The sequence below is a fragment of the Chinchilla lanigera genome, unplaced genomic scaffold (assembly GCF_000276665.1).
Source record: "Chinchilla lanigera isolate Chin_1 unplaced genomic scaffold, ChiLan1.0 scaffold00010, whole genome shotgun sequence".
NCBI classification, from domain to species: Eukaryota; Metazoa; Chordata; class Mammalia; order Rodentia; family Chinchillidae; genus Chinchilla; species Chinchilla lanigera.
This window is the reverse complement of record NW_004955411.1, coordinates 11186998-11213765: the sequence shown is the minus strand read 5'-3', so window position 1 is coordinate 11213765 and position 26768 is coordinate 11186998. Positions and strand designations below refer to the sequence as shown.

The 26768-nt window shown below is 39.9% G+C and overlaps 1 protein-coding gene across 8 annotated transcripts in view; it reads left to right on the top strand.

Annotated features, from left to right (window-relative positions):
* Positions 1 to 26768, top strand: part of Snap91 (synaptosomal-associated protein, 91kDa) — a 125559-nt gene that overhangs the window by 87380 nt on the left and 11411 nt on the right. For 3 of the 8 annotated variants that reach the window (XM_013510916.1, XM_013510912.1, XM_005377690.2), the window contains 12 exons: positions 249 to 263; positions 411 to 578; positions 6560 to 6667; positions 7301 to 7558; positions 7797 to 7874; positions 8039 to 8110; positions 8516 to 8599; positions 9841 to 9924; positions 15721 to 15855; positions 17449 to 17598; positions 21714 to 21744; positions 22597 to 22708. In XM_013510916.1, the coding sequence (XP_013366370.1) occupies positions 249 to 263; positions 411 to 578; positions 6560 to 6667; positions 7301 to 7558; positions 7797 to 7874; positions 8039 to 8110; positions 8516 to 8599; positions 9841 to 9924; positions 15721 to 15855; positions 17449 to 17598; positions 21714 to 21744; positions 22597 to 22708 (1295 nt within the window). The remainder of the gene's footprint in view (positions 1 to 248; positions 264 to 410; positions 579 to 6559; positions 6668 to 7300; positions 7559 to 7796; positions 7875 to 8038; positions 8111 to 8515; positions 8600 to 9840; positions 9925 to 15720; positions 15856 to 17448; positions 17599 to 21713; positions 21745 to 22596; positions 22709 to 26768) is intronic. The other 5 variants (XM_013510915.1, XM_013510914.1, XM_005377691.2 and 2 more) reach the window with 4 other exon arrangements.

Sequence of the window (26768 nt, the reverse complement as noted above, 5' to 3'; positions counted from 1 at the left end):
GTTTAGGTAAGTCAGGTAAGTCACTTGACCTCCCTTGTCCTCAGTATTCTCTCTGCAAACTGAGAGGCGTGGAGGATCCCTGAGGTCCTTTCCAGCTTGAAAGTTCCAAAATAGTAAATAGTCCGGAGAAACACGTAAGGCTGAAATGTCTTTGGTCTGTGTGTCGCCTTGCTTGGCTTTGGTGTGATGGACGGTCTCAGCTTTGGCTCTCGTTCCTCCATATGCTGCCGCATGTTGGACGTCCGTAGACCTTCTGGGAGAGGGTGAGTACAGTATCATTTTTGAACTCCTCTTTCGAGAGACCTGTGCATCTGGATAACTGTCCTGTTGGGACTGTCTGGAGGCTGGTATATCCTTTCTCCTTTCTTTTCCTCCTCTCCCATTTGCTCTCCTTCTCTGGTGAAATGCAGATTCTCTGGCTGCACTTTCCTCTGTTCCCTCGGAAGCCCAGATTACAGACCCATTTGCACCAGAACCTACCCCTCCTACTACAGCTGCTGAAATTGCAACTGCTTCAGCTTCTGCCTCCACCACCACGACTGTGACTGCTGTCACTGCTGACGTGGATCTCTTTGGAGGTTAGTTAGTCACTTCACTGCTCTTTAAATTTTCCTTTCAGAATGACTAAAATTACATGACAGTTAAATCTTTTTACATTATACAGTAGAACGGCAGAGTGCTTAAATACGTCTCCAGTGTTCATTCATATATGTTTGTCTTTGCTAAATTCAACTTCCATTTAGTGTTGCTGTTTTAAGGTTGTTGTACTTTAAGCCCGTTGCTGTCACATCAGGCTTTGTGTTGTTGCCAGAACTCCTGTCCCGTCACTTTCCCACTATGTAGCAGTGCCGCAAGGGGTGCATACATCTCGGTCAGATTCAAATTCGGCTTTTCAAACAGATTAGAACTAGCCCAGAGACAACTTACAGAATATGAGAGGGCTATCCAGGTCTAAATAATTTCTTAATACTCAGGGCAAAACATCTCAGAGTAGTTCAGATTTGGAGGTCCCACTCACGCAACTTTTAAGTTTGTTACATCCAAATAAAAATTTGGAACGTTGTACTTCGACTTTGGAGCTTTCAAAGATTATCTGAAACAGCACTTGACATGCTGATTGAAAACAGGTACAAGTCAGTCTTTGAAATGATTGTCTAGAAATCTGCTTTCCAAGCAAATGTAAATGATGGCCCATTAAAATATCCTATAATATGCCTAGACATAACCAGCCATCTAAAGCCAGTTTATACAGTCCTGTTTGAGCGGAGCTGGTGTGCAAGCCTGGAAAAGTGTACATATAAAATGCATGCACCAAGTGGTGTTAGACTCATTATAGTCTTGTGTTTCTTCATTACCATATAACGTCTTTTCCAGGGCATTCTGAGAATATAGTACAGAAATTGGAGGAAGCAAATCATGGGGAAAGACAGAGATTTGGCAGGCTCTGGCAGGACGTATACATTCCCCTGGGAACGTACATTTACGCGCTGGCCCATGCCATCCTGCTGCACACTGTGAGGCTGTCCAAGGCAGGTAGCGATCAGCTAGACACAAATTGTCATCACTGTTTCACAAAAGGAATTTCCTGGCACCTTGCTGTATTGCCATTCCTTCGAGGAGAAGCCTGGTTTTTTGTTGTTTTTTTTTTTTTAAAAAAAGAGAGGAGAGAGGATTGCAGACCCCTCCGTATTTTATTAAACAGAACCATCCAAAATTGAAAGTTCATTTTTCAGAACCACTCACAATTGAAAGTTATGTCCCTATATATTTTGAGACAGAAAATTTAAGATTCAGCCTCAGTTTGTAATAGTGATTTCTTTGCCCTTTTTCTCTGTGCCCTTATGACTGGTGTTGGATATAGGGAATTTCTCACGGGCTCGGGTTAAAAAAAACTCACGGGAAATGGAAAATACGAAGATGCTGGTAACAATTTTGCCCTGAAACGCTTCTACGTATTTTGCTGTTTCAGTTTTTTTATTTTCAGTCCACTTCTAAGGAGCTTGATTACTTCTCAGAAATCAATTAGCTCTGTCTTGTTCCTCTCATAGCAAGCATATTCTCTAGAATAATAAAGCCCGAGATATTTCTTTGAAATGTTCTGAGTCATTATGCTTTTTTCATTTTTTTACTTATTACTGCTTTGACTATATATGTCAAGCAGAAAAATCTGTACCTTTGGAAATATTTTCATGACAGTGCTATTTTTACCTTCAAATACAAGTTTCAAGGACTACCAACAGAGTCATGTAACTTAATACCAAAGAAAGGGCTGCCCTTGCGAGTTCATCACTGTCTTCTGTAGTCCTGTGGCTGGAAAATGAGCGTAGGTGAGTCCATCTGCAGACCTTCACAGTTACCGTATCGATCTGCACAGTTCTGTGAGGAGTCTCTTGGCCTCCGACAGCTGTAAAAGTTTTACCCTTTATGTTCAAGCTTCTGCATGTGTCATTCTCTTTGATTTTCAGTGATTTTTTCCTAATTTCTTTCATGCCCTTTATTGATTTATAAGAAATCACTTAGAGATTTGACTTTAAATAAAAACCTAATCTTAAATTTCTTTGGCCATTCTGTACGGTCATTTTAAAATATGATTTGTCTCTAAAATGGGCAAGTGGTAGAACTCCAGATTAATAAGGGCAGTTTATTACACGTATATTATTGCATTTTGCTTATACAAACTTAAAACATACTATCTTGAGGTTCTATATAAAGTTTGTGGCAGCTAATATGATTTCTTTGGAAATAAAATTAATGAATTTCAATTTCAGAAAAATTGCTGCTTGATTTCATGAATATGAAATATGAGAATTTTGGTTTTTTAGTATTGTATGTGAATTACAAATTTGGAAAATAGGTAATTCATTACCTTTAACAGAAGTATCCAGGTTGACATCCTCAATGTTTCAGTCATTTCAATGTAAGTAGTTCTTTTCAGTCGTTAAAAATGCCTTTTCAGATACATTACTTGGGTAGAGAGGGGGTGCTCAGTGGTAGAGCACTTGCTTAGCATACCTGAGGCCCTGGGTTCAATCTCCGGCCCTCCAAATCAAATCAAATAAAACAAAGCGAGAGGGAGGGAAGGGGGAAGGAAGGAAAGAAAGAAGAAAGGAAAGATGAGAAGAGATGAGAAAAGAAAAAAATGGAATTCCTTTAAGGTGAACTTTTAAGAAAAAGACTGCTTTCTGTGCTCATATAGAACAGGATTATAAGGTAGTGTTGTGCTTGAAAACTTGTAAAACTTATAGATATTGATAACACTAAAGGAAAAACTCAGTGCTGTCCTCAGCAACACATATACTACAGTTGGAATGATTCAATGAAAATTAACATGACCCCTGCACAAGGGTGCACGCAAACGCATGAAGCATTCTGTATTTTTTAAAAAACACTTAAAATCCTTAAAAGCATCCCAGCTTTCGTACATGCCAGCCACAAACTGCATAGCATGTTGGTTTCTAGCAACGAGGGATTTTCTAAGTGCTAGAGTGCCACATTAGTGTAAGTTCCTTGACACTGCTCCCAGGGTAGCCTGTCGATGGAGTGTGTCAATTTGTGAAGAAGCCTTTGTGAGGATACTGGTGTACGAGCAGGAAATCAGGTGGCGGGGAAACCAGAAGCACAGCTCACAGGCTTGACATGTTGGTTAACAAACTAGCCAGTCAGCCTTCCTGAAAACCAGTACTTACATGGAAGTGCCTGCAGCCAGTTTCCTGAAGCAGCTTTACACCTGGGAGTCTGGGGACCGGAACTGTGAGTTCTGGGGCTCCTGAGCGCAGTCGCCACCTTTTGCTGGGCATGGGAGCTACAGGTGGTGTCTGTACGGGAGTAAATGGGAGAGTAATTCAGGCGGGGAGAAACAGTAGCTTCTAGAAGCTCTGAGAAAGGTAGCCCCATTATTAAAATTTTAGTGGGAGATTCTTTCACGATGCTAGCAGGGAAAATAAAAATATAAAAGACTGCAAGTCAGCTCAGCTTTCTGCTGAAGGCCTGGCCTTAGCCTATAATTTTAGACCAGCAGCAGCGTGCATTTCCTGAAAAGAGCAGTGTTAGAAAGATTGGAGAAAAGTAGAAGCAAACTGCAGATGAGTAACAAGGGAAAGAGGAGTAGCTTGGAAAGGCCAGTTTCCAGTTCCAGAAAGATACTGTTGCCACTGATCATAGGAAAGAGTAGATACTGAAAGAAGCTTCAGTGTGTATTTGTTTTACCCGCATCAAAATTTTATTTCCTCTTACAGTTCTGGGCACTGGCTGGGCGCAGCAGGGCACTTCTCACGCGCAGTCCCTGTTCCGACTGCACTCAGACAGTGACTGGAGCGGGGTCGTCTGGAAGCTCGCTCACCCCTCTTCTCCCGGGCTGCGAGTACTCAGACAGCTGGGGCAGGGAACAGCGGGGCTCCTACCTTTCAGAATAGTTGTCGTCAGAGTAGATGAGCTAAGTTCATTATATGCAGTCGTAAGTAACAGGAGCAGCAGTGAAAAGAGATAGTTGCTGTTGGGGGCTGGGGAGCACGCTTGCCTGAGGAAGCAGCCAAACATACAGGTCTCACCTGTAACTGATCACGGAAAGGGGTCATTTCATGAGCCTCTCCTTGACCTCTAACACTGGTGTCTGTATCATCCTGGGAAGGAAGAGTTCACTAGGGAGCAGCATGGTGCAGAGCAGTGCAGCATAGCGGCCGAGTGTGCAAATCTCAGGCAGAAAGGTGCAGGCCAAATCCTCACTCTGCCATTTGCTGGCGGTATCACCTGGCCCAAGTCACTCAGACTTTTTCAATGGATTTTTCATCATAAAAATTACCTATATTTGGCATGTGCAACGTATTTTAAAATCTGTATAGAGTGTGAAGTAGCTAAATTAAACCAGTTAACATTTGTATTACCTCAATCTTTTTTGTGATGAAAACACTTAAAATCTGTACGCTTTGGTTCTTTTCTTTACAAAATGGAAAGTTTGTATCACAAGATAATTTCAGGAATTAAACTCATAATTACCCAAAAATGTATTAATTTCCATTCTTCCTGATATTATTGGCCTTAGTTCCAGATGGTACAGGTCTAAAAAGAAAGAAAACAGTATCATGGCCCAATATGCACAGTGCTTGAGCCTCCTCTTCTACTTTTGTTGTGTATTTCTGCTGGTCTCTGAGGGTTTTTCTGTCCCAGGACATCCTCTAATATCTGGGGAGGGAGCCTGCCCTATTTCTTGATGAGTTCTTATTCTCTGGGGTTTATTTGGCCTCTCCTGCTGACTTCAGTGCACAGCATATATCATTCCCCCAGTGTAGCTGAGAGAAGCAATCAGATCAACTTATCTGCAAGATATAAATAACTAGTGTCCTATTTGTATTTTTGTTTTGTTTTGTTTTGTTTGTTTTTGTTTTGTTTTGTTTTCCAGTACCGGGAATCGAACTCACAACCTTGCGCTTGCCAGGCAGGCGCTGTGCCAAACATACTTGACAAATTGTTTTTAATAGCCAAGGACCAGTATGGTAGGCTGTACCAATAAATTTTGTGAATGGTGGTATTTCGGTTTGAGGAAGTCTAGCAATACGTGACAGGTTCTGGGTAGGTGTTGGTTAAACTTTCTCAGGGTTTCTTTTCTGCAGTCCATCATACTTAGGATGGCTTGATTCCTGGACTGCTTTTGAAACAATGGAAGTTCTATTTATGCTTCAGGACACTTTACCGTGATTAACATGGTTTGCTGGTAGAAATGTATTAGAACCATTTGTATATATTAGCCATTTAGAAAGTAGGTATTTATAAATTGGGCCTGCCTGTATGTTAATGAACTTCCTTCTATAAATAATAATGCATTTGTGGTCTTAAAACATGAAATTAGATTTTTAATCTGTTGAAAAACACATTTTCCAAATGACGAGAAAAAATACAATATTTGAAAACAGTAAACTTATGTAGAAATAGACAGTGGCATGTCCTAATTTTGTTATATTTCTTTTTTAAAAAGTCTTTAGTTATACAGTAGTTTAATATGCTTTTCAAGGGTAGTAAAGATTTAACATGAATATGTACTAAACCTTTCATGATAACAGTATAATTGTGTCCGTATTAGACTATACAGATTTTAAAACTGGAATTGTTCACATTGCCATCATCTGTGTAATGTTATTTGCGTTAAAGACATTGGTGTCTGCTAGAAGCCACTAGTCAGAGACTTTGTAATAACAGTGAATAAGTGTTACCTGGACATGAAAGTTTAATATCTTAAATAATAAAGTTACTTTTATATTTTAATTTTCACATCCATTAATTTCTAATGATACATAAAACATGCTTCTCAGAGCCCTTATACAATGAGAATCTCTCTGGACCCTAAAAGGCCTCAGTGTCAGCACTACCCCTTGCATGTTAACTGACATGAAGGTGCCCAGAGAATAACTGTTTTATGATTGCCAGCAGTGCATGGGCCAGAAAAATGCATTTGAAGATATTCGTGTTGTATAAGGGGGCCTTCTTCACAATTTAACTTGGTTCTTTTACTATATTTTCTTCTCTTTGTGTTCCTTTAATTTCTGTTGTTTTAAAACCCACGCCCAAGATGCCTTTGCAGCTTCTCCTGGGGAGGCCCCTGCAGCGTCCGAAGGGGCCCCGGCGCCGGCTACCCCCACCCCCGTAGCAGCAGCGCTTGATGCATGCTCAGGACACGGTGGGTGTACAGTCATGAGCCAGTCTTATTTTTCTGTCCTAACGTGAAACCCTTGTAGTTAGATGTGGTCATATGTTTTTCTAATTTTCTTTTCTTCTGAGTACAAACTATCATTCATCATAAATGAACAAATAATGCCAGCACTTAAAACATTAAGACAATAAAGTGCATACTTATCAAAATTGACAATTTCTCAAGATTGACAATTTTTGTCAGTGCAAGTATGCTCTCTTAATGTTTTTTTTTCCCTCTAATGCTGTATTGTACTCTTTTGTAACATTGACTTCAAATATATCATCATGTTTTAATGAACTTTCAAAGCTACCAAATGAACTAAAATAAGGGATTGAAGCGGCAACTTCTCATCTAGACTGTAGGCTAATCTCACAGCACTTTGCAAATTGTTGCAGATTCTTAACTTGTGGGACCTAGGACACGCTCTTTTTTTTTTTTAGAAAAACATCCCTAATGCTGACCCCTGCGAATAGGTAGTACTCAAACATAAGCAGCCTGAGCACTAGCTAGTGTGTAGATACTGTATGTGCGCAAGCTGCGTCATACCCGTCATTTTGATGCCTTCTCCTATTCCCTCCTTACTGACGCTGTATGTGTCTCCACTTTGCTTTCCTAAAGACCCCTTTGCCCCGTCTGAAGGTAGTGCAGAGGCTGCACCTGAGCTGGACCTCTTTGCAATGAAGCCACCTGAAGCCAGCGTTCCTGTAGTTACCCCTACAGCTAGTACAGCCCCTCCAGTTCCCGCAACTGCTCCTTCTCCTGCTCCTGCTGCTGCAGCTGCCGCCGCTGCCACTACTGCTGCCGCCGCTGCCACCACCACCACCACCACCTCCGCCGCCGCCACCACTGCTCCTCCTGCTCTAGATATCTTTGGTGGTAATTTGTTGTTGTCGTTGTTGAACCCTTTCTGTCTGGTGTATGGAATTCCTTGGTCCTTGGGATGTATGGTACAGACAGCTCTTACTGCATGAATACTGTGTAACTAAATGGTTCTCTAGAAACCATTTGCTACTCAACTCGGAATTCTTCAAAGTGCTAGCTGAAAAGTGGGAAGTGGTGCTGTTCCGGGCTGGATTTTCCAGCGAAGTAAAGGCGTGTGTGTTCTTGGTCTTAGATTTATTTGAGTCTGCTCCTGAAGTTGCTGCAGCGCCTAAGCCAGATGCTGCCCCTAGCATAGACCTGTTCGGTACAGGTAAAGCCAAACCAACCTTTTTTCTCAATTTAGTTTTCTTGGATATTTTTGTGATTAAGCTGTCTGTGCTCACCTGTGATAATGCATTTGTTAGATTTGTGACTTTGATTTCAGCTTTCTGCTACTTACTTCTGCTTGGTTTTGGTTTGTTTCACTTTTGGAAGATGCTTTCTCCTCTCCGCCGCAAGGGGCCTCTCCGGTGCCTGAGAGTTCTCTCACTGCTGACCTCTTATCCGGTGAGTGCTTTGCCAAGGTCAGTCTCGGGAGCGACCTCCTAGGGGTCATGCGTGGAGAGGAGGGCGCGGTAACGTGCGGGTTTGTTGTGTATTCTTTGAAATGTAAAATCCACCTAGGGAAAAAAATCTTATTCTTGACCCATCACCAGCAGATGAGGATTAATATTTCAAGCATAAGTCTGGTAAAAAGAGAAAACACCAGACTAAAACCTCTGACATCAAGGAGTCAAATTTTATTTTGTTCTGGAACATTTTGAAATCCACTTGCTTTTCTCAGCTGTTAGCATTGTCTACAGTCTTCCAGCCTGGAGTTAACGGTGACGTCCCAAGATGCCATTTGTCAGGCCCCGGGTCTCCTTTTCCACCGGGTGACACGCACTTTTCTTGTTCTGTGCTTCACTGCAGTGGATGCGTTTGCGGCGCCGTCCCCTGCAACCACTGCCTCTCCAGCCAAGGCGGAGCCTGCAGGTGTGATAGACCTTTTCGGGGGTGCGTATCTCTTCTCCTTCAAGACTTACGGAGTCCTTTTCTTCAGGATAGTTTCCAGATCTTCCGTTTCATTATTGTTTCTTCTGACTATGTGAAATTATCTCTTCCATGCAAACCTAAGTTTTTAAGATCTTTGATATCTTTGCCATCATCTGCATCCTCATCAGCTCACCATAATTTAGTGCATGACCTAACAAAACCAGTTAATTTTTCCCAGGAAGTCTTTGTGTTTTTGACATTTTGTTCATCCCAGTGTATAAACACCTGATTGGAATTCCCTTCTACTATTCTGCTTTGTTGATCCAATCTGTTGACTAAATCCACATTCGTAAGTTCTTAAAAAGCAGTATAGGCATGAACTCCGTCATTCAGAATTGAAAACAGGCTAATCAAAACTGGTAGCATGCATGCTAAATGTCATACATTATACTAGAGTTTATTAACTTCTAGTTTATTAGTTTTAAATCCCTTCAGATAATTGGAAAATGTTTTTCTGATTTAAATGCATTCTCTTCCTCTTTTGTATGTTATCTGAAGGCAGGATGATGTATTGAATTCACTCTTAAACTACTCATTTGGGTAATATATCTAAAGTTGTCTTTTAGCAGTAAACTTACAGGAAAAAATAAAGTGACTTCATGAATGCCCCACAGATGTGTATGGCTTTGGGCTAAAATGCCACCTTTGCAAGTTACACTCACATTGCATACTTGGTATTCAATGGTATTGTGTATATCATGATGAGTACATGCAGATACAAAGGTGTCACAGCTTCTGACACTTGGAGGATTAAAACTTGAGTCCTGAAGTGTCCAAATACTGAACCTTTACGTACAGGTACAAGCAGAGCAGCAGTAGCTGCTTCATTTAGGTTCATTAATTGGTTTTAAATATTTAAGAGAGTTGTAAATGGGAAGATTCTGTTTTATCTTTTGGTAAAAATTTTAAAGGTTTAGTTTTGTTTTGATAACTAGCATAAATTAGTCCAAAGATTTATTCTTAAAGGGGAAAAAGATTTAATCTGATAGAGAAGTGTTAATTCCTAAATATTTTAGAATTCATTTGAGAGAATAAATTGTTCAGAGCATAATTCATTTCACTCAATCACTTCACATCCAGAGGAAATAAGCTCATCATACAAATGCCCTGTCTTTGCATGTCTCTGCATAATACTTAAATTACTTACTATACTTACTGTTTACACTGTCTTACTTTTTTGCTGCATAATGGATAATGGATAGATGCATTTGGAAGTAGTGCTTCTGAACCCCAACCTGCACCCCAGGCTGCTTCTAGTTCATCAGCATCGGCAGATCTACTAGCTGGTAATTAATTAAAATAAAATGGTATTCAGTAGAAATTAAGTTTGGATTTATTTTCAGAAGTAACAAGTGTTGCATAAATTACAGGGTCCATTTTTTTCTTTTCCTTTCGAGACACAAAACTGAAGACAAGTCATTATATATAAACCTGTGTAGCAATTTTAATCTTCTAATGTCTGTGCTCATTGTTTTGAAGGAATTTGGGGAAATGTGCTGTGATGTTTGACAATTACTTTTGAAATGTATGATTCTGAGTCATCTGTAGGAAAAATGGAGATACCTTGGGACTGCAGTGTTAAGTGAAAGAAATCAAACGAGCAAGCTTAGCTATTGTATGGTTTCTCTTTGTGAAAAACTCAAAGTATAATAAAGAGCAAAATGAAGGACATAGTAGGAAACAGGGAGACAGATCTTTGTTAAAGCAGAAGGGAATAAAGAGATAAGGGGAAGGAGAAGAGGATGGAAAAAGGAACTAAGATGTGTTACGTACCGACCCAAAACAAGGAATGTAGACATTACGAATTACAGGAAGTACAAATAAAGAAAATGATCTGAAGAAAATAATTTAAAACTAAAAGTTAAGAAACAAAAAAGGAATACGTGAATTACTGTTGGAGAAAAGGTTACTGATTTCTACTGTTGAATTGAAGCTGCTGCTGTATATGTCATTTTGTTTTTTTAAAACAAGCTGATGTTTTTCTCTCTGAAAATACATGGGGTGTTCCAAGCTCAACAGGGCCATAGTATGTGATAGACTGACACAGTTTGTATTGGAGTATGGCTTGTTGCTAGAATAGTGTAGGAAGAATGAAAGGGAACAGTTCAAAGACTCAAAGATAGTAGAGGTCAAGTGTCAGTCTTCCTTGAGAGTAAGGCAAAGTGTGCCTAATAAGAGACCTAGAAAATTGCCAGTTCTAAGACCCCAGTGGTAGCTTTCAATTCAGACTGTCAGCGGAACTCAAAAGCTGCTGGTGACTTAACCTCCTTGATTTTATTAGAAGGGTGCATAATAGGAAATACAGCAGTGCTATCCCAGAAGCCTCACTCAGATGCAGCTTCTCATGTCCTTCCCCAGTTTACCAGGGCTGCATTTTCATCCCCAGGTTGGCAAAGGGCCAATGATGGGGTGCCTCCCATCAACACATGGAAGTCATAACATCTAGAGGCTGTCACCCTAAATACCCTAATAGTCATGTGGCCCTTTATAGTGTAAGTAACTAGTACAATTTTTAAATGTAGCCATAGCTCATATAGTATAAGTGAACAATCCCAAGCCAAAATATAGCAAACTAAGGAACATATAGCCTTGTAATGGAAGATCCTAATGGAACTTTGTCAACCTTCCGAATTGCAGAACATTTGACTTTAAGTCAAATAATTCTTAAAGAAGATGGAGGAAGCCAGGTGTGGTGCACACCTGTAGTCCCAGCACTTGGGAGGCTGAGGCAGGAGAATCACTGTGAGTTCAAGGCCAGCCTGAACTCTACAGTGAAACCTTATCTCAAAAAGACTGTCTTAGTTACTTTTCTGTCCTTGCTGGGACAAAATACCCAACACCCAAAGTTAAGAAAGGAAAGGTTTATTTAGCTCATAGTTTGTGGGGGTCTCCGTCTATAATCAGCTGGCTCCAGGGCAGGGTGACATGGCAGAAGGGCAACAGTTGATGGTTGCAGAAGACACCAAAAGAACAATAAAAGCAGTAAAGGGGAGAACATACCTCTTTTCCTCCCTTGTATTGTATGCAGGCTACCCACCCTAGGACAGGTGTAGCAGTCACACCATCTTTGCCCTCCTCTTGCACAGGCTCAGGATGTTTACAAAGTGAGGATCCTGGTCCCCTGCTGAATCACTTAGTTAACCTTCTAAACTTCTCAAGTTGGCACAATAAACAGCATCCTAGAGCTAAGGGCATGTCCTCTACACCCCAGGATGGAGAACTGCTGAGTTACTTAGTTAAGCTTCTAGACTTCTCAGGTTGACACAATGTGTCAATCATAACAGACAAAAAAAGGTGGAGGAAGTAGAGACAGCCGAGCCGTTAATTTTTCCTTTCGTCAGTAATTCAATCTGGTTATTTAAGTCTTTGCCAAAGACAATAGCACTGCTTTTGCATCTTTCCCATCCTTCCCAGACTACTTGATCAAATATGACAGGAAATGACTAATGATATTGTTTGCTAAATCCTTTCACCCAAGGGACTGACCGCTGGTATTTTCTTGAGTTAGTAAGAACCAGAGCCCCACTGTGATGTGCTATGTCCTTTGGAAGCTAAAATGTAAGAAGCAGTGCACCCCTGGCTTTTCTCTCTGCCTGATACTGGTCAGAGCAGTTTCAAAATAACCACAGAAACTTTCAAATTCTTACTAAACCAGTGTACTTAATTCAGATTTTCAGTGTCCAGCAGTAAGATTTGTATGGGCAACAGAAATAGCAGTTTCAAATGGCTGTTTCTGTTCTGAACTATAATTAAGATAGAGTGGCACGTGAAATGTTCTGACTTTCTGCAGAATTCCGAGAAGTCTCTCTTTACTGGGTATCCCCTGCTCGGCCACAGACACCAAAGTGGGGAGCTGAAGCCCACCAGACAGAAGCCTTGCAGAGTGTACAGGCACTGCTGACCACTTCTAGGGCTGCAGGGCCACACCGTCTGCTCCATTACCATTGATCCACGGCAGCCTCTCTGTGCCGTGGAACTGGAACCTGAAATACCGCGTTTGCTAAAAGAACATGGGACAGTAGAAACTGGGGCCCACATATGTAATCCTAGCACTTGAGAGGCTGAGACAGGAGGATTGCCACAAGTCTACAGCCAGCCTGGGCTCTGTAGTGAGTTGAGGCCAGCCTGAACTATATAATAAGACCCTGTCTCAAAGCGGGGTGGAGGATGAGTCCAGTGGAAAAAATCATTCTGCCAGATCTCTATGAAGTTTGTGAACCTATCAGGATAACACACTTCAGCTTTATTCTTGAGTGTGGGGAGAAGGCCAGGTACTGCAGTGGTAAGGAGCCCAGGCGCTACAGTAGTCCACTGTGGAATCTTGGATCTACCACTTGTGCTTTTGACCTGGGTAAATTACTTAATTTCTCTAACCTCAGTTTTCTCAACCATTTAACCTTGTGGAGTTGCCCTGAGGATTAAATGCGCTAATGTATGTTTTAAGGTTGAACTACATGAAATCAGTTTTTATAGAATCAAAATGATTAAATATAGGCAGTGCATATGGTTCACATTGTTCAACTTTAAAAAGAATGCTTTGAACACTGGCTGACACATGATGAGCTTTGTTTTACTTTGTTATAGAAGGCATGAATTATTTTCAGGGAATAGTCATTTAGCCACCTATGGATGTGTTACCTTTAAGTGAAATTCATTACTAGTAAGAAATTAGCTCTGTATAAATGTATACTTTCTGGGGGCTAGGGACGTGGCTCAGTGGTAGAGTTCTTGTCTTGCATACCAAAAGCCCTGGGTTCGATCCCCAGCACCACAAAAACAAACAAAAATGTTTCCCTTGAATCTTGGCTAGGTATGTTTTCTTCTCTTTGAGCCACTTCCTCCAGCCATGTAAAGAAAGGATTGGGTCAGATGATTCTGGAACTATTTATTGTGCCTTGATTCTAGAACATCTCATTCCCTCCTTGGCCGGGTTTTAAGAAACTGCTTGAAGTGCAGTCATCTTCACATTCATCTGTAACAAAGACAAGCACACAGGAGAACCACTGCCTAAATGAACCGCAAGCATGCCACAACTTGATTGTGAGATAATTTTCAAAAAGCAGTCTTAAAACACCCAAATATCTCCCTAAAACCAAAACACTCACACTCCTTCAAAAACAAGTATTCCTAGCCCATCTGTCTTCACAATGTTACCCGCTCTTTCAGATCTTGACAGTATCTTTCTTCAGTAAGGAAATTTACAAGTGATGCCAATGTCAGTCAGATACTAACATTACTTACTATGGTTGCCGTGAACTTTAAAAAGAACATTTTCTAATAAGTAACAGTTTTTCCAAATTGCAATTATTTGTATATGTATGCAAGGAAAGCCTAAAAGCACGTCACTGTCGATTCCCAGGGGCAGCCTAACATTTTTGATACCACCTTTAGAAAATAACTAGAGAGTTTTACTGGAAGGTGTTTTCAAAATTATAGATTGTTTTTATAAATTGGAATATAGTCTTATTTTTGAACCATTCTTTTATATCTTTGTAAACTGGTTTTGAAAAAGAGATGATGGTGCTGGATTTGAAAGAAACATACACCCACACTGAGTGCAAGAAAGACCTCTGGTAGTAATGAGTTATTTTGTCATAGAAAATTACCTAGGGTCTTAGTTACTTTCTTGTTGCTGAAACACAAGAGGAAAGGCTTATGTGACTCACAGTTTGCAGAAGTTTAGGTCCACAGTTAGCTGGCTCCAGGCAGGGCGGCACGGCAGAGGAGTCTTGCTTGTGCCATGGAAGCCAGGAAGCAGGAAGAGTGAAGTGAAGTTGGGGGAGACCCATCCCCAGGCCGTGTACCCCCTTCTGACCAGCTAAGCCTCCTAACAGCACGTTACCTGTAAACGAAGTGTGTCATGTGCCCGTGACCCAGTCACCTGCCCCATCCCGAGCTGTGAGCACACGAGGCTCTGGGGAGACATCTGGATATGCACCACGATACCTTGTGTCTTACTAAGCAATCACTTCTTTCACAGGTTGTTTCCAGCCTTAAAACAAATTTGGCTAGCTTTCAGTAATCTTTGATATTTTCTTACCTTCTCAAAAGTGTCCTCTATTCAGTATACACTAACTCAGTGTTTTAAGCACTGTGCTGAATTGAATATTAGTGGAAAAGACAGGGGGAAAAAAAGACACAGCTTCTGACCCCAGAAGCCACCCTGTGGTTGGGGTCCGGGGATCTTGGGAATAAGATGTGTGGTGGGACTAGGACGGGGCTGTGTGCCACGTGTTGAAGACAGTGGTGTGCACGTGGGGTGTGGGTGGGGTGCATCTGGCAGCAGCGCATAGCTGTTCAGAGTGCAGAAAGTCCTCTCAAAGCCAGTGTGCGGCCCTGGGGATGGTGGACTGTAGCTGCAGCCTAGTTTGCAGCTGTGGGGCGAAGCTGGTGAGTGGACACAGAAAGGGCTGATTGCATTCTAGGAATCTGGAAGTCATGGAGAGCCAATGAAATATTTTAGAGAAGTGGCTTTGTCAACATTTTCTACTCAGAAAGGTTAGTCTGGCTCCACTGCAAAGACTGAACTGGAGGAGGTGCGGACTAGGGACAGGACATTGTCTGGGTAGCTGTTAGGGATTCTGAGAGTGTGGTAGGAGGGGCCTGGACTTGGTAAAAACAGCGTAGTAAAACATAGAAACAAGATACTAAGGAAGGTTTGATGCGTATTTTTCTAATTTGTATTTTATTAGACCAAGTCAGTGTGTGCAACTGAACATTTCCTAGCTTTCTGGCACTGTGATGTGAAGAAATGTAAAATTTCAGTGTAATAAAAACTATCTGAATTTTAACACCCTTGCCACCTTTCTACCTAATGTACTCCATTATAACAGACTTGAATGCCACAGCTTCTCTTACTATGTTTATATACTACCTTATCACTAATTGATTGTCTCATTAATACAAGGTGTGTCAAGATACTTGAAAAACTTTTTTAAAAAGCAAACTCCCCCGGTCTCATTGACTGCTGTCTACATGCACTCATTTCTTTCTCCGTTTCCTTTCACTTTTTCGGACTCTTTTTATGGCCTTTACTTGCCATTAGTTGTTTTTGCTTATGTTTTTCTGCAAATTCTCTTCAGGATTTGGGGGTTCTTTCATGGCCCCTTCTCCATCACCTGTCACTCCAGCTCAGAATAACCTGCTGCAGCCCAATTTCGAGGCAGCTTTCGGAACGGCACCTTCAACATCTAGCAGCAGCTCCTTTGATCCATCAGGTAAGGCAGTGACTTTCAAATGTCCTTGTCATTCGTGCTGATGATAAAATATACCACCTGAGGTTAGTACATTTTCAGAAAATTTACAGCAAGCAAATATTCAGTGATAACTTTGTTTCAAAACTTCAATAAGTCTCTTACTCTATCCCTTAAATCAAAATTTCTAGTATATTTTGGTAACTCTAAGGATAACCTGAAACCCTTTCTGTGTTGCTGTTTCTTATGTTTAGCAGAAATCTAACGTAACATGCACACCATCTATATGCATGAGCTTACATGCACATAATGTAGAGATGGTAAAAAGAAAGCAAATACTTGTACTAAATCTTTGTGCAGGTTCTAAGTGTGTGGACACGCCCCTGCTATTGCTTACACCCTGTGACGCTTGCATGGCCCTCAGTATTATGAAGTTGAGACACAAACAGTATTCTTTGCCTGCCTTTAACCTTTCATCACTGCTGTCATTTTGTTTGTATTCTCTTCCATTCTACTCTTCCCATGCTGGGTCCTTACTACAAATTTTCAATTGGTGAGTTTTTGGCAATTAAATGTGTTTCAGAAACACCTTAAATATATCCTCTGCCTGACAATTTGGTTGCTTCTATTGCCAGTGCCTAGATGAATGCTGTCCTTTTTTGCTTTAGACTTACTTCATCATAGTGCTTGTGGGAGATAGGCATAGCTTTTGATAAAACTTAACTAAAAACTATATTTTAACTTAACTATATTTTGACATAGGTATTGGTAATATGCAGAATACTGAGTCTGAATTTTGAATGGTCTTTCGTTATGCTAGGAACTGAACAAGTAGGATCTGTCGTAGGGTGATCAAGAACCATTAATGATGAAATTTGATTTCTGATATTTAAAATACTCTTTAAATAAGTTCTTAAAATCAGAAGTGATTGATATGTGAGGGAAAAAAATCTGAATTGTTACTTCTAAAATATGATCTACTATTTTTCACATACTTATTACTAGACACTGAACATCAGATCAGATTTTATTTAGATAGTAATATCCTAGAAGACTAAGAAATTTAGTTTTTTATATAGTAAGCATCTTAGGATTTTGGAGTAAATCATTTAGGCTTTGCAAAAATCACTACTCTCTTGAATGAAACTGTTCTAGGGATTGTTTTCAATACGAGAAACAATGGCTACCACTTATTGAGTGCCTACACAGAGCAAGCATTATAATAAGCATGTGGCATATATTACCTAATTTAATATTCTCAACAAAGCTATTTACTGTATTGGTGGTACTTTCCCCTATACAGGTAAGAAAACTAAAAAGTTGAGAGTAGTTTTCTCAAAACCACAGGTACTGAGAATTGCAACCCAATTTTGTTCTCTTTCCTGTACATTATACAGCTTTCTTCTTTTCTCATGTTCATTAGTATTTCCATACTTTTATGAGTAGACATATGTAGACATGTTCAGGGTGTACTAGTCACAGAAGATGTGAATTACATGCCTTCTTTTATAAGAACGTATACTCACTTGTTTCCATAGTTTGTAGAAGACAATGTCTCTCTTAATTTTTCGTATGACTTTTTTCAATTATTCTAAACCTAGTCTATTTGATTTCCAGTGTTTGATGGTCTAGGTGATCTTCTGATACCAACAATGGCACCAGCTGGGCAGCCTGCACCTGTCTCAATGGTACCACCTAGTCCCGCCATGGCAGCCAGCAAAGCCCTTGGGAGTGACCTTGATTCATCTCTTGCCAGCTTAGTAGGCAGTGAGTAATCTAGTTTTCTTCAGCTGAAACGTATGTGAGCTGGGTTTTTGTATTTTTTAATCTGTGTTGTTTCGGCTTTTGCCTATGGTTAAGTATGTTGAGGAATGGATATAAATACTCAAAACTTTATCCAGCACAGCTCCTTGGAAGGCACACAGTTGCTATTCCATTGTCTCATATGAGTCCCCATGCTATTTTTAATCTAAATTAGCAAAGAGCTCATTAAGGAGCCTACTCAGGTATGGCATGAAGTGTAGTACGTTCGCTATTCTCCATTTCGTTTGAAGACAAGAATAGAGAATAACTGATGTTAAATGCAGTATATGGACTAAAAGAGTATCCACATCTCAGTCATTCTGCAAATATTTATTGCAGACTGGACATTTTCCCAAGCTTTAGAGGTAAGTCAGTGAACAAAACAAAATTTCTATCCTTATGACTCTCTCAAAGGATGGAGAAGAACAGTAACAGTAAATTCTATAGTGTGTTTAATCATAAATGCCCTGAGAAGACAGGGTTGCTAGGAGAGCTGCTGTATACAAATTTGGAAGACTTATGCTTCCAATTTCAGAACTTCTACAAAACTACAATAATCAGGACAAATGGTAGTAGCATAACAATAGACATAATGATCAACAGAATAAAGGAAAAAGCCCAGAAACCGACCCTCACATGCATAGTCAAATCAATTTTGACAAGGTTGCCAAGACCATTCAATGAGGGAAAAGGTAGTCTTTTCAAAAACCTGTACTGGGACAACTGGTTAGCCTCATGCGTAAGAATAAGTTGGACTAACCATAAAAATCAATTTAAAATGAATCAAAGATATAAAAGTAAAAGACAAAACTATGAAACTCTAAGAAGACAACTTAAATGTAAATCCCTCTTGGCCTTGGATTAGGCAGTCACTTCTTAGATATAGTACCTAAGTACAAGCAATCAAAGGAAAAAAAAAACAGATTAATAAGAATTCATCAAAATTTAAAACTTTAATGCACAAATGATAGAGCACACACCTCTAATGTCAGCTACTCTGGAGGCTGCATCAGGAGTACCACAAGTTTGAGGCTAACCTGGGCAACTTGGCAAGACACTGTCTCAAAATAAAAAGAGCTGGGAATGTAGTTCAGTGGCAGAGTATGTGTGAATTAAATTCCCAGTACCACATGAGTGAATGAGTGAATGAATGAATGAACGGACGAATGAACAAGAAAACCCTAGAGGGGGCTGGGGATTTAGCTCAGCAGCAAAGACACCTGCCTGGCAAGCGCAAGGTCGTGAGTTCGGTTCCCGGTACCGGAGAAAAAAACCAAAAAAAAGAAAACCCTATAATGGGAGAAAATATTCCCCAAAGCACATAGCTTACTTGTATCTATGGGACTGGGGATTTAGCTAAGCAGCAAAACGCCTACCTGGCAAGCGCAAGGTCATGAGTTCGGTTCCCGGTACCAGAGAAAAACCCAAAAAAAAAAAAAAAAAAACAGAGAACTTGTATCTAGAATATAGAACTCATACAATTCAATAATAAAAATACAAATAACATAATTTAAAAACTGGAAAATAGCTCAGATATTTCCCCCCAAAAAAAGATATAAAAATGGCAAATAATTATGTGGGAAGATGTTGAACATTGTTAGTCATCAGGGCAATACAAATCAAAACCACAATGGCAAATGTAATATTATTCGGCCATCAAGAACAGAATTATGTCATCTGCAAGACAATAGACAGAGTTGGAGATAATCGTGTTAAGGGAAACAAGCCAGACTTAGACAAGCATCCCATGTGTTCCCTAATGTGTATAATCTAAAAAAGATGGCATGAAAGTGGAAGGGCGATTATCATCAGAAGGAGAAGAGTATAGGGGAATGATGATGCAAGTGCAGGAGAAAGTGATAGGGGCATAGGTATGACCAAAATATATGCATACATGGAAATACTGTAGGAAAAGCCAGCATTTTACAAAGTTAATATGTCCTGGTACAGCGTATGTAAAATGTTTTCTTGCATAGTGAACCTTCTGCACACTCACCACTCAGAGCCTACTTCCAGGCGTCTGGCTGCAGCAAAGGCCCAGGGCTAGGCTTCGCCTTCCCATCTGCTGCGGAAATTGGAGAAGGGATTCCTGTGTGTCTGTGGCATATTTATGCTTATTTTTGCCTTTTCACATTAATAGATATATTTGGTTTTGTTTTTCAATTAATGCATACAGATTTAATTTCTTAGTCTATTTGAAAAATTCAGAAATTAAGTTTCTGTGTCTTTTACAAACAAAAATAATGAGCCGGGCATGATGGTGTTCATCTGAAGTTCCGGCTTCTGGGGAAGCCGTGCAGGATGATCACCTGAGCTCAGGAGTTCAAGGCCCGCCTGAGGACAAACAGAGTCACTGTCTCCAAAAACATGGCTGAAGTTATGTGCGACAATTTCTGTATGTGGTTTTCAGTTTGCATCTGTTTTGTCACACCAAGATTTGGCAAGAAATTAATATTAACATCATCTTCCAGCAACCAACTCTGTGCTTGATTCTGGCTTTTGCCTTGGCTGCTCCCTCAGCCTAGAGATTTTTTGCCCCAGATCGCCACTCAGCTCTGCGCAAGTCTCACCGCCTCCTTGAGGCCTCCCACAAATACCCCTCCAGTATTGTCTGACCCTTCGCCCTCCATCTCTCCTTTACCTGCTTTCTTTTTCACGTCCCATACCCCTTCCATATCACCCTCCAACAGCCTATGTGATTTACTTCTTTGTTATTTCATTGTTTCTCTCTCACACCATTAGAATGCAGCAAACTCCCTGGGACAGAGACCTTTGACTATTTTCTTCACTGATATGTCCTAAGTGCCTAAAGCAATACCTACCATAGCTAAGGCTCATTAAATCTTTGCCAAAGTAATCAATGAATTGAGATTAGAGCAGACCATTAAACCATCAGTGTGGGGGTTCCCAGGACCACCCCCACCTTGACACACACTAGAGGGACTCGCGAGACTCCGCTGATATTTATCACAGCCAGCGCAGGAAAGGTACAGAGCTAGATCATAAAGGGGAAAGACACAGGCTTGAATCTGGAAGACCCACATGCCAACTCTTAGGTTCTCTTCTTCCCCAGCAACAAGAGTCCACCAGCATGAGTGAGGTGTTTTGTGGGGCGGCGGGTACCAGGAATTAAACTCAGGACCTCTCGCTTGCTAGGCAGGCGCTGTGCCACAGAGCTATATACTCGGCCCCGAGTGAGACGTTTCTGCCCAAAGAAGCCCTTGCAGATTTCTGCACCTGGGGGTTTTATTGAGCTGATTTCATGGGCACTCTCTGCCTGGCATGAATCAAAATTCCAGACTTGCAGAAAGAAGGCAGTTGTTCAGCATAACTCACACTGTTTGTATAAACATTCTAGTTATCAGTTATCATAGTCATCATATAAAGAAAGTTTTATGTCATCTTAGAGAACCAGCTGTCTTGGTTACTTTTCTCTCGTTACTGAGACAAAATACCTGACATCCAAAATGAAGGAAGGAAAGGTTTAATTAGCTCACTGTTTGTAGAGGTTTCAGTCCATATTTGGCTGGCTCCAAGGCAGAGTGGCACATGGTAGAGGGCAACAGTTCATAGCCACGGAAAACAGCAAAAGCAACAAGAGCAAAAGGGAGGAGTGGTAGTAACAAGCAGCCTCCTTCCCTCCCTTACATTGTATGCAAACTGTCTGCCCCAGGGCGAGTGTAGCACTCACATCCATAATTCCAACATTGGGCCACGAATTAATCATAAACTCTAGAAGCCCACCCCATGACGGCATGAGGCTTTGGGAGGGCACCCAGACACAAAGCATAACACCAGCCTAACAGTCCTGTCTAAGATAGCCAGCTCAAGCCTGTTACATCTACTCTTTCCTGAATGACAGTTCACATCCAAATGTTATTCTTCAGTCTAGTGTGAAGAAAGAGAAAAATCTCAAACTAATAGGTATATTCCGAACAGAGTTTCTTTTTTGTAAAACTGAATTTATCCATTCATAGACAAAATATGGAAATTTTCTAAATCTCAAATTCTTTAATTTCTTGAATATTACATAAAATGAATATAAAAGTTTACATTGTTTTTATTTTATGCATTTGTAGATCTTGGGATTTCTGGCACCACTTCAAAAAAGTAAGTGTTTTAAGCTTTTTTCCTTCCAACAGTCTTTTTATTGGAAACTATCAAACATTGTATTCATTGGAGTACATTATTCATTCCCAGGGTTGATAATTTCGAAGTTGATTTTTATTTTTGCTGTTACTCTACTGAAACCTCCAAACTGTTGCTTTACAATGATGAAAAGAAATAATCTATTTCAGTCTCAGAGTGTCAGTGTTTCATATAGAATTATTTGGGGATTGTGGTTTGAGTATCTCAGTAGATTTAAATTCTAGCTTCATTATAATATTTGCAGCTAACATTGATTTTAAAAATTCTTTTATGGAGTATCATTTTTAAGGAAGGATGGTGAGAATACTAAACAATGTATGTTTATGTGTTACGTCATTGAAATTGGCTGCATTTCACATTAGGTGCTGTCTTATCATCACTGGAAGTCAGATGGTAGCACGATACAATTGTGTGAAACCTTTTGTTAAACCCTCTCAGATTCAAAAAACACCCTCATCAGTGCATCTTAAATTCAACAAAATATAAATGTATGGGATTTATAATATATATTATTTGGAACTTTCGGTGATGAGTAAGGAATTTAATTGAATCTTTGTCATAGTTTTCTGTTATAGCTGATAGGAAATCCCTATTATCACTGAGATCCAAACTCTAAATGACTTTTTTTAATGAGTTCAAGCTCTCTTAGATACAGTATAGTGATGCTCCTTACTATATTTTAATTATCAGCTGACCTCCTACATGGTTTATTTCTAAACCCAAATAAATGTATCCAAAGAGCCACACACCACAGTTTTTTTCTAATTCTTAGGTTATTGCTGTTTTCTGTGCGTTTCTTTTATGTGCTTTTAGGGGAGACCTTCAGTGGAATGCTGGAGAGAAAAAGTTGACTGGTGGAGCCAACTGGCAGCCAAAAGTAACACCTGCCACATGGTCCGCGGGTGTCCCCCCAAGTGCACCTTTGGTACGTAGCCAGAGGCCAGGGCCGGGCGGGGAGTATGCCGGTGTCCAAGGGTAGAGAGCAAAGTGCATTTTGCTTAATTTGGCTACTGATGCTATAATTATTCATCCACACTGAAGAAATATAAGCAAGATGCAAATTTTACTGAGAATTCCATTGATGTTATATTTAATACAAATTACGACCTATTTTATTCTCAATATTCTGAAATAATATTTTGACACTTTTAATTTGTAAAATTTGGAAATTATTTTTCCAAAGCATTTTATGTCATTGATCATTATATATTTTATCATATTTCTTGCACAAATGTCCTGATTGTCTTAATAAGTAATGAAAATTTTGTTTTCTTACCAGAAAGATTGGGCAGTTTTCTATTGTGTAAGTGAAATCTTGATTTAAAACCCTGTTACCTCTGCTCACCATTTAAAAATTGAAATTACTAACATCATCTTTTCTACAAGATTTATATAGATTTCATTTCTATATTTTAAATTTTTCCCTATAGTTCTAGATTTAGTGAAACTAGGCAGGTCTTTTTCCCAGGAGCACTTGCAGTTTTCCACCTTTGCTTATCACTTCCATGTGTCCAAATCATACCCGTCTCTAAAGCTCTCTTGCTCTACCATCCTTTCCCTGCTGCTTTAATTAGTTCTTAACCATCCTTAACTAATGTAGCAGAGCATGCACTGACATAAATTAATATTAATTATAATATAAATGTTATGCTGAATGAAAGAAGCCAGCTACAGATACTACATTGTATAGGATTCTGTTTGGTTGTTACTGTCCAGAATAGGCAAGATGACAAGGAGGACATAAATTATTAGATGCTAGCAACTGTATTTTGGGGGGGAAAGTTGATTGAAATGTTCTGGGATTAGATAGTGGTTATGATTTCACAGCATTCTAAATAGAGATCACTGACTTGTACCTTTTAAAACTATTAAAATGGTGAATTGGAATGTTAAGAATTTTATCTTAGTAAAATATTTGGTAAAAAAAGAAAATAACAACAAAGATTATATATCTGAATCACACTTTACCCACCATTTCAACAGGCTAAGATGGTAGGCTGTCCACATTACCAACCCTGAATTATACCACTGGGACTTACAGCTACAAAAGGAAAAGAGCATTGTTAGTTATCAAACCAAAATGAACTTGCAGAAATTCTTGTGTAATGGCAAAAATCAGGCTGTATTCCACAAGAGACTGAAGGACTCTATTTAGAACAAAGTTTATTAAATAAATTTAGACCTGTTACCCTGACTTGCAAGAATGTGGGCCCCTGCCTGCCTTTGTTCCCATCTTATATACATTTTTGGTTTCCATGGTAACAGGTTGGAATGTTGTAGCCCTGGCCACATGTTGTTTTCCTTGGGCAACATGACCAGGTCAGGCCCCAGTCATGAGCCCAACCACAGTGATACATACTTTCTGAACTCTGTTCTGTCTGTCCCGTCTGTCCCCCTTCAGATAACCATATATTTCCTTTATGGTTTCAATGTTTATCTAGGGCCAGGGAAGGGATGAAACAACCCAGGCAGGGTCATAGGTGGTTATCTGGGCCCGGGTGTTCTTTGTCTTTGGAGAAGCATTCCAGGGCCAAGGACTGCAAAGTTAACTTTTTACATCCCCTCTGTGATGTTTCTCAAGACACATTTTGAGGCTTGCACTAAGACTAGAATTATTCTATCTTAAAATGATATGCTAAGAGTCGCCGTCCCCTACACTTGATTAACATCATTTTTAATTTCCTTAAGCTTGAAATAATCTTAATGCCAATATTTTCAGGTATCATGTTTTGCTACCCATTGCCCATTTTGTAATTCAGTTGTTTATGGCATTTTAAGACATCATTATACATTCTGGTTATTACATGTAGATACTTATCAGATATATGATTTGCAAGTATTTTTATCTCATTTCTGTGAGCTGTCTTCATTTTCTTTATACCTTCCTTTGATGCACACATTTTTTTTTATTTTGACTAATTCCCACTTACCTAATTTTTTGTATTTGTCCTTTTGGTGTCCTACTTAAGAAAGCCTTGCCCAATTAAGGTCCTCAAGTTTCTCACCTGTGTTTCTTTCTAAGCGTTTTATCTCTTACTTTATGTCTTTGACCTGAGTTTCCTTATATGGTGGGAGATGAGGGTCCAAATTATTTTGCATGTGGAAATCCTGTCGTTTTAGCATCATTTGTTGAAAAGACCATTCTTTCTCCAATAATTGCTTTTAATACGTATGTAAAAATCAACTGGCCTTACTAGTATGGGTTTGTTTGCAGACTGTTTATTGTGTTTTGTTGACCTCTTTGTTTTTTCTTCTGCCAGGACCAGAATGTTTTTGTTTTTGTTTTTGTTTTCTTGGTTTTTTTCCGGTACTGGGAATCGAACTCACGACCTTGCACTTGGCCAAGCAGGCGCTGTGCCGCTGAGCTAAATCCCCAGCCCCAGGACCAGAATGTTTTGATTGACATGATTTAAGTTTTGAAAGTAGAAAGTATGAATCCTCCAGATTTGTTCTTTTTCAAGACTGTTTGGATATTCTGTGAACCTGTGCATCTCTACCTAAATTTTAGTTTCAGACTGTCCATTTCTCCAAAAGAAAAAGGCAGTTGAAATTTTGATAAGATTTGCCTGTTGCTATGTTAAGAATGTTATGTCTTCCTGTCCATGAATATGAGATGTCTTAACACTTATTTAGATGTTTTGGTTTTCATAATTACACTTTTGAAATGTTTTTTGCCAGTTTAAACTGAACACTGCATTGATTTTTGTGTAATTTTTATTCTGCAACTTTGGGAAATTGTTTATTAGCTTGGTAGTTTTTGTGTTCGAATTCTTTAGTTTTCTATTCATCTGTGAATAGAGATCGTCTTATTCTTCCCTTTCCAGTGCAGGTGCTATTTCTTTCTTTTTCCTGCTGTTTGCCCTGACTAGAACGTTCAGTACATCCTTGTTTGTAGTGAAAAAACTTTCTGTAATTCACCACTAAGTCTGATACTAACTGTGGAGATTTTGTAGATACCCTTTATCAGACTGAGAAATTTCTCTTCTTTTTCTGCTTTATTGCGTGCTTTTTTGTCATGAACAAATGTTAGATTTTATCAAATGCTTTCTGTACATCTCTCAGGGTGACCATGGTGATTTTTTCTAATTTGATCTTGAGATTTCTCTTAGGAAACATGACCATAAGCTTCAGTCTTGCCTTGTCAGGGCTCAGGGAAGGTAGCTGTGGAAACCTACAGTGTGTCTTTCACAGAATACTTCATCCTGTGACAACCTAGTGCCTGTGTGTCTGACTCATGAACAGATGTCGTTCTCACAGAAAAATTGCTTGTACTGTCAGATATCTCTGTGGCTCTTTTCTGCCCTGTGGGTAGTTTATTCCTACCCAGGGAGCCACTGCCACTCTAGGTGAGCACTGATCTGAGGAGAAGTTAGGTTCCAGTGTGTCAGATCACGTGAGACATGGAAAAGGCAGCACAACAAATGCACGGAAAAGCGGGAACAATTTTATTACTCACAGGTCTAAGAAAGGAAAGGGCAGCGTTCTTCTCAAGGCTGATGACAAGAGGGGAGCACATGTTCAACAAGTAGGTGGAAGCCAGAGAAAAATCCTGAGAGACCTGTGGGCCTTCGTTACTCAAGGCCCACTTGAGAAGGTTACTTACGTAGGTTTCCCAAGGGAGGTCCTAATTCGTGGGTTGACAGCACACAGGCATGCGTTCCCTGGAGTCACGGTGTGGTGAGGGCATCGTGCAGGACGCCTGCACAGTCCACGTGGACATAAGGGACAGTGAGGTGAACCAGCTAGGTTCTCTCTAGCTGTCCCATAGAGGGGTAATTACCAAAAGGGAAGAGTAGAAGGCAGATATCTTAATCGAGCACATTGAGGACCAGGGCGGAGGGAGAAAACTAGAAACTGTCAAGTGTGGCTTAGCTCTGCCTCTGGGAAGAAAAGTTAAATCTGTATTTAAAATGGGTGTTGAGGCAACATAAAATTAGAAGACTTCACTGCAACTGTGTACTTTTTATTCTACTAATACAGTAACA